The sequence below is a fragment of the Lactuca serriola genome, chromosome 8 (assembly GCF_051521515.1).
Source record: "Lactuca serriola cultivar US96UC23 chromosome 8, Lser_US96UC23_V15, whole genome shotgun sequence".
Lineage (NCBI taxonomy): Eukaryota > Viridiplantae > Streptophyta > Magnoliopsida > Asterales > Asteraceae > Lactuca > Lactuca serriola.
In genome coordinates, this window is record NC_136415.1 from 157850179 (window position 1) to 157858296 (window position 8118).

The 8118-nt window shown below is 34.5% G+C and overlaps 1 protein-coding gene across 1 annotated transcript; it reads right to left on the reverse strand.

The window, feature by feature from the left end:
- Positions 1-1343: 1343 nt before the first annotated feature.
- On the reverse strand, positions 1344-4137 carry LOC145070782 (wall-associated receptor kinase 2-like). Its single transcript, XM_079017742.1, has 3 exons — positions 3180-4137; positions 2733-2903; positions 1344-2628 (listed from the first exon to the last, which is right to left on the reverse strand). Exons 1-3 carry the CDS (start codon positions 4108-4110, stop codon positions 1418-1420), a joined length of 2313 nt encoding a protein of 770 aa, XP_078873868.1. The 5' UTR covers positions 4111-4137; the 3' UTR covers positions 1344-1417.
- Between the last annotated feature and the right edge of the window lie 3981 nt (positions 4138-8118).

Below are 8118 nucleotides of genomic sequence, written 5' to 3' on the forward strand. Positions count from 1 at the left end.
TGCTTATGAATACATTTACATACATCTCACAAACACGTATACATACACATATACACGTACACATATACCACAACTCATTCATGTATATATATATATATATATATATATATATATATATATATATATATATACAAACATAATCCATCAGAAGTTGGTGAAAAGTATAGGCATTACAATGTTAAACTGTGAAACGAGTACTTGATCCCGAAAGGGCACACGACTTTATGAACGATATTAATAGCTATAGGTTGGTGGAAATATAGATAATCATCTATAGTAGAGGTGTGAAAAACGAAGCGAAAAAAACGACGTTTGGTGCCCGAAAAATCAAAAATAAGAAAAATCCATAGCTAATCCGTAGCTACTTAGCTACGGATTAGCTACGGAATTCTAACGGAAAGCATACTCCGTAGCTAATCCGTAGATAAATAGTATCTGTAGGTATCCCATAGCCATTTCGTAGCTAATTAGCTACGGAATAGCTACGGATTAGCATATGTAGCTATTCCGTAGCTATTCCGTTACTAAATTAGGGCATCCCATTCTGTAGATAATCCGTAGCAATTCCGTAGCTATTTTCCGTAAGAAAACCCCATGTTTTCTAGTAGTGAGAGTGTAAGAGTTTCTCTGAATACTGGTAGATAAATTGTTGGGTTTTCTGCATTTTGACCAAAATTAAATATATAAAATTTAAATATATAAAAGTGAAAAGTATTAGCAAATTGGATAAAAGTTTAAGGATTAATAATTTTAAAGGTTTAAAATAGAGAAATCTTAAAAGGAAACTTATTTGTGGTGGGCCAAAAGAATCTTAAAAGGAAAATTATTTAAGGATTAATAATTTTAAAGGATTAAAATAGAAATATCTTATTGTTTAAAATTTAAAATAGCCCTATATTCTTAAAGAAAGTTTACTAAATACCCCATTTATAAAAAAAAATTCCAAAGATACCTAATTTAAAACTCTAATATATGACAAGATCATAAATGTGTGCATAAATCAATAATCATCCTTAATAAATGATCGTTTTTTTGCGACACGTCAATCTCTCATGAGTTTTGACACTTGTTATTTTATTATATTTTAAAAATAAACTATATCCAAATGTCAATTTCTAGGTTTTTTCAATTTTTAAATTAAAAAACCACATAATACTTCTATATTTATATATGGAAAGTATTAAATATAATAAATGTCATAGTAATTAATAGGTTTTTTCTTTCTTTATTTCTAAATTTTATTTAAAAATATAATTAATTTTATATTTTAATATTTAATATTTTGTTTAATCAACCATGTAATACACACTAATGTCTTAAAATACATCAAACAAACAAATCAATGATACTAAAATAACAAAGCCATGAACCAAAAAGGGGTCCATGCTATTTATATTTTCCATGGGTGCGATTCGTATCATCGGGGCACATGTGTGGAATAAACGAGACTGCTATCGATACTAAAACCCGAAGAGAGTTCAACTGTAGTAGAATACGGATTAATCGACTCACCATAAAGATCCTCTTGTTCATTCTCGGTGTGTATCAAGCTCGTGTTTTCTTCATCCCCTAGATTCGCCCATGGATGCTGAGTAAACTTCCGCAAACCTTCAAGTTGAGTGGCCACTTCTTTCATCGTAGGTCGTTCATCACTAGTAAGCTTAACACATCTTTTCACAAGCTCACCAATTTCCTGAAGTTGATCTAGGCTTCCTTCCCTTACAACTCTAGGATCAAGAATTTGAAACAAACGGTTTTCTTTTAGCGCCATTACAAAATACGTCGTCAAATTCCTTTCTTCCTCGGTTCTTTCCATACACAACGGTTTTCTCCCTGTTAAAAGCTCAGCTAACACAACTCCAAAGCTATAAACATCGCTCTTTTCAGTTAACTGACTTGTATGGAAGTATTCAGGATCCAAGTACCCTAAAGTTCCTTGAACAAGTGTTGTAACTTGTGTTTGATCTATGGGGACTAATCTTGATGCCCCAAAATCCGCGATTTTTGTTGTATAATTTTCGTCTAATAATATGTTTGCAGACTTGACGTCTCGATGAATCACGGGGGTTGATGTTGCCGAATGAAGATATGAAAGTGCACCAGCCGATTCTGCAGCTACTCTTAAACGATTCTCCAATGATAACCAATTTGTGCCTTTGTCATGAATATGATTAAAGAGAGTTCCATTTGAAACATATTCATAAACTAGCAACGGGACCTCACTCTCTAAACAACATCCCAAGAGCTTGACAACATTTCGATGGTTGACTTGCGTTAAGATAATGACTTCATTGATGAACTGTTCGATTTGGGATTCATCCATTACACGAGACTTCTTAATAGCAACGACTTGACCGTTGCTAAAAATACCTTTGTATACAGTTCCGTAGCCACCACGACCCAAGATTCTGTCTTCAGCGTAGTTGTTGGTGGCTTTTTCTAACTCTACGGCGGTGAAGACTTTTGTTGAGTCAACGCTGCCTTCGGTGCTAATGATTCGTTGTTTCAGTAGTAAACCACCGTTTTGCTGAAACAGTTTTTGTCGGAGTTTGATAAGCTTCCTCTTCTTGAAGGCAAAATACAGCCATGTTATTCCGACTAAAAGGGCCATAAAACCAAATCCCATACCTGCATGCATGTAAATTAACCACATAAATTAAAAAAGATAAACTGAAGTACTGAACGATCCATTTGAGAACTCAAAAGTGATAAGATTACAACTGGTTAATTACCTAGAGAGAATTTGATAACTGGGAAATCCGAAGTTTCAGCAACGCAACCTCGACCGTTGCTAAATCCATCTCCAACGTAGCCATCTTTGCAAGAACACGAGTAACCTCCAGGAGTGTTGGTACAGATCCCCTCGCACAGATTAGTGTTTGGATCCTCACATTCATTGATATCTTTAAAGATCAAACATTTAATATGGTTAATGAAGTAAAGCATTTTTCCTTAGTTTGGATTCATTCTAGTTTTGAAGGGTTAAAAGGGGGCAATTTAGTAAACTGGAATGACCGGTGTCGTGAAGCCTATGGCTAATACCCTCTACAGTTCTACTCCTGTCTTTTCCTCCTAGCTCTAACTAGGTATATAATACATAGTTTTTTAATACACCTCTTTCTGTTCAAAAAGGAAAAAGTAATAATAGAAAGGAAAATATTTGTTTGTGAAAATTTAACCTTGGCAGCCTTGATGAAGGTATGGTTGACCCTGATAACCTTGATTGCAACTGCATCTGTATCCCGTAACTCCGGTATCCGTATCGATACAATAACTGTTACCTTGGCAAGCCAAGACACCAGCCTTTCTAGCATCGCTACAGCTCAAATTTCCGATCACCCAATCAACCAATATCGGAACACTAGCCTTGATCCTGTTCTTAAAATTGGGGTCCAAAAAATCTGTCACCCCACGAAAGGTAAACTGTTTTTGCTCGCCCATAAATGAGTAAGTGCAAGGATTAAAAGACCAGATTTTTGTGTGGTTCTCGAACAGACTTTCAGCGGTAGTGGAGTAATACTTGACTCCTTTTGGTATCGAGGTTTGACAGCACCCGATACCTGTACACGACCCACTCATGATGTCCTCAGGTCGTGAACACATCGCCATGCAGCCGCTGGTGAAGTTTGCTTGTAGAGGGCCCCGAAACACGGCAAAGTCATTGCATCCGATTAAAGTGAATTGATTTCGTTGTGAAAACGTGAAGGGTGATGTCCAGCCGATATTTGCAGTAACGGGTTCGTCTTCTATGATCCTTCCAAATTGATCGTAACATTTGCTTGCCACTTTGTTAGCGATTCGGAAAGTAGAGTTGGTGATATCAAAAATTGTTAGACTGCCAATGAAGGGTTTGGGAGGATTAAAAGTAGTGTTGCAGGTCAATTCGAACCAGCGGCCCAGAAAGCATCCTGCTGGACCGATACCAAAGGGATACGGAATACTTACGTTTCCACATTGGCTTTGGCAGCCGGGTTTGCTTACGTTGGCGGCTTTTATGACGGTGGCAGCATCACCGGCGGTGGTGTTTGTGGTGGTTGATTGAGATATACACGGTGTAATTACTAGGCCAAACAAGAACAACAATAAACGAACACTTCTTATCAACTTCATTGTCCTTGACGACGAGGATGTAATGAAGTTTTATCCATTGGATATCGATTTAAAGGCAATTAGCTAGCTAGGGTTCCTATTTTCAATTTTTTATTTACGTTGTGGATGGGCATTTTGTCAAGTTGTTATATTTCATGTATTCCCCAAGCATCTTGACTTAATTTGTTTATTATTATATTCTATTTAGATAAAATAGATAATTTATCAACAATTTATCAAAATAATTTTAATTTTTTGTAAAGTCCAAATGTCTAACTATCCATCGCAAATTCTGTCGCTTAATAGTTAATAGAGCTATTTATGACATTGGCAACAAAATTCAATAACAATATTCCATTGTTGATCCCTCCCAAACCTATATCTGCATTTTATATTTCAACGCTAGTACCCTGCAAATTTAAGATACGCATTATTTTTCTTTTCGTCGCTAGTCCCTTGTGATAAGGATATGTCTATTTGCTAGGCCTGTTTGCTAGCACTCCAGTCTGTCGACACCTAACCGTTGCTTGATAGCGCAGCAAGATTGCATTGCTGCTTTTTTAACAAGAATTTTATTAAACACTAGCGGGCAATAGAAAGAAACCATTTAAGTAGAATTACATATCATATTGGGATTACCGATTCAAGTCTCCCATTTAAGATTGCTTGACAACACCACTTGGCAGCATTTCCTGGTAGCTCAGAGTGAGGCCTAAACTAGGTTTGCCCAAGGCCTGAACTAATTTTCTTTGGCGTAATTGTCCCCTATAATTAACATATCCTCCTCTGTGGTGGACTTCTTCCATCTTCTTCTACCTTAAGTGGTAATAATGCTCCAGGCATTGTCATAAACTTGGCTCTTTAATTGATAATAATGCCGTAACAATTGGTAAAAATAGGAACGATCGTACGATGCTATGTTTTGATTATTAAGCAATATGAGTATTTTATCAAGAATGGTTGAAGGAATTTAACCTCTTTTATTTAAATAAGTTATTGTGAAATATAAAACAATTAACTATTGATAAATTTCGTTATGATGTATGACTACGAACCATCACCGGTTTGTGAAATTAGCATATAACATCATTTAAACGCAACAAACTTAATTTTTGTATCAACATGTCTCTAGTTGATAAGTAAGTTAGGTTCTATGTAAAACGTTTGCTTAATAGATGTGGAGGATCTAAATTTGACAAATATACGAATCAAAGTGACAAAACGTGTTTAACGATATGGTTAACTGGTTAAATGTCACGAAATTATACATTGGTCAATAAATTTTATATTTAAATAAATAAAAATATAAAATGAATTATTATAAGGTATAATTAGAATGTATTTAAGTGTTTTTGAATAAAAAGAATAAAACATAAACATTAAAGTTCCAATACACAAAAACTACATTGTTATTTTATACTAAGTATACATGTATGTATTTGTACATATGTATTATTATCTAGTGAATGACTAGTTATGGGTCATGATTTAAGTGATTTCATGTAAGAAATATGATTTCTAAATCAATTAAGATAAGGGAATTGGTGGAGACATGTGCCAACTTAACTAATAAGTGCTTAATCACTTAAGACATTTTACTAAGAATGCTTATTAATCCCTCTTCTAATTTTTGAGATTAAGACCTTCCCTTTCCTTAACTAGAACTCCTAACTAACTAAATAACTAGTAGTTAGTTAGTTAACTAACTCTATCTCTAAGCAACCACCCAAGCAAGTGGCTAGACAAGATTACATCACTTAAACTCACATCCCATCACAAGCTAGTCTAGGTTTTGTCCCCTTATCCTCTTCCACCCTTTCCTCCTTCATAATCACGAAATTTCCTCATCATTTTACCCTAAATTCACCAGCCAATACTCCAGGGAATTACTCTCAACCTTCATCTCATTTTCAACCACAAGAACTTCCTTCCAAAGCCATCAAAACCATGAACTAAAGGGCTGCTGTCCCTTTTGTGTTTCAGCCACCATTTCACCCATCTACACCTTCCTTTTGCTTGATATTTTTACCACCAAATACCCCTGGAAGTTACTTGTTATGATACTCAAAATTATTGATTCAAAACAGTGAGTAAACTACCATTTTTCTTACTCTTTTGCTGTGAAGTTTTTGTGACAACAATATAGCCAAAACAGTGACTGTTTTGGAGCATCAAACCAACAACCAAAAGTTCTTCATCTTCAACCTTCCATTCTTCAAGTATTCACATAAGGTGAGTTCACACCCCTAAATTTTCATGTTTTCTTCAAGTTTTAAAAGAGGGGGGGGGGGGGGGAATACAAGTTAGAACACTAAACATAGCTTAAATTTAAATGACAGCTTTCTACAGAAAAGTTGAGTCCTGTTCATGGACTGTTTTGACCATCTTAAACTTAATATCTTTCAAAACTGTACAATATGCAGATAGTTCAAGTTTATACCTTTCTAAGGACTACTTGCACGCATTCATACGATTTTTCTACAATTTATGGCGATTTTTATAAAACTGTCTGTCATTTCAGAAGTGATTTCGGACCAGTCTGTGAATATGCTCATTTTCACACTAGTTTGAGACCACTAAAAATCATAATAAAAATTAGGAAAAAAGTAGACTAATTTTATAAACTCTCAGAGGTGACGGATTCAGTTTTTGACTTACGATGATTTTTCTATGAGTTTTCTAAAAACAGGGACAATAAAGGGTAAAACTGTCAAAAGTGGTTTATAGATTTATTAACACCTTCTAACATTTTTGAGCAATGTTTATACATTAAGGAAGTTAAAAACACAATCATTTAAATATGTTTAATTACAATTTTTACAAAATTGATAAGTACAAAAAGGTCTTTAGTATCAAACTTAAGGATTATTTCATGCAAAGTTTCTAATAAAAACGTAAGAATATGAACAACAATTACGAAACATACCAAATCATCTTTTAAAATTTATACATATATATAACCATTTGCATATATATGTTTTGTTTACAAACTTGTCTTCTACATCAAAAATATACATATATAGTTTACGAAACTCTGCTCCATTTGTATCATGTTGAGCAAAGGGTAAAATATTGTCAAATGCATATCTAAAGATTTCACGTCGTTTTTCATAGCTATCCCAGTCTTAGGGGATGATCATTTATACAAACATTTCCAACACAAAAACACGTAAACTTGTTGAACAAATTTAGTGAGTTTTGTCTTCACGGTACCTTATAAACTACACACGAAAGTCCTGTTAAATATAACCAGAGTCTCTTGTAGGGAGAGCGTGATAGTTGTGTATAGATCTATACTGGGACCGATAATCCTGCACCTTAGCTGCTTGCAACAGCTAGACCGGCAGGTCTAGGGGTGAAAAATGTCATAACGAAATCGACACCTGAAGAACGTTGCGAACAAGGCAGTCTGGGTCAATCAAGCATGGTTATAAGATAAAAATTAAAACTCACGTAAAACAACAATGACACTTTTAGTTTACGCAAAGACAATCTTCAAACAGTTTTATATACAAACAAAACTGCATAACATCATTTTAAGTAGGAAAATTACTTATACGCTTCGGTCTTGGTTCATTTATGGCCACATCTCATTTTAGGGAAAATGTAGGATTTTCCGGAAAACAAACATTACTACATTTCATAGAAAAGGTTTACAAATATACATACAAATGCTTATGAACCCACCAACTTAAATGTTGATACTCTCTTTTCAAATAACTTGTATTCTCAGGAAATCAGTAAATCAGGTAACAACTGGCTTTGAGGATGGGATGCTTAGGCGTCTAAACAAATCTTTTGACAACATATTGTAATTAATATTTTGAAACGTGTAATACGTACAAATGATGTAACTTTTTCAATTATATATATGTTGGTTGTGTTTGCTTTGAACATTTATACTCAACTTTTATGATACACTACATGACAGTCACCCGCCCCTGGACGTTTCCGTCATCTTGGTTTGGGGGTGTGACAGATTGGTATCAGAGCATTGTTTATAGTGAGCTAAGTATATCAAACCACATA

Excerpts from the sequence above, each read along its gene's own strand:
- LOC145070782 (XM_079017742.1), bottom strand. The coding sequence starts at position 4,110 with ATGAAGTTGATAAGAAGTGTTCGTTTATTGTTGTTCTTGTTTGGCCTA. Across the intron at positions 2,904-3,179 it reads CCTTCATCAAGGCTGCCAAG|ATATCAATGAATGTGAGGAT; the intron begins GTTAAATTTTCA and ends TGATCTTTAAAG. Across the intron at positions 2,629-2,732 it reads AGTTATCAAATTCTCTCTAG|GTATGGGATTTGGTTTTATG; the intron begins GTAATTAACCAG and ends ACATGCATGCAG.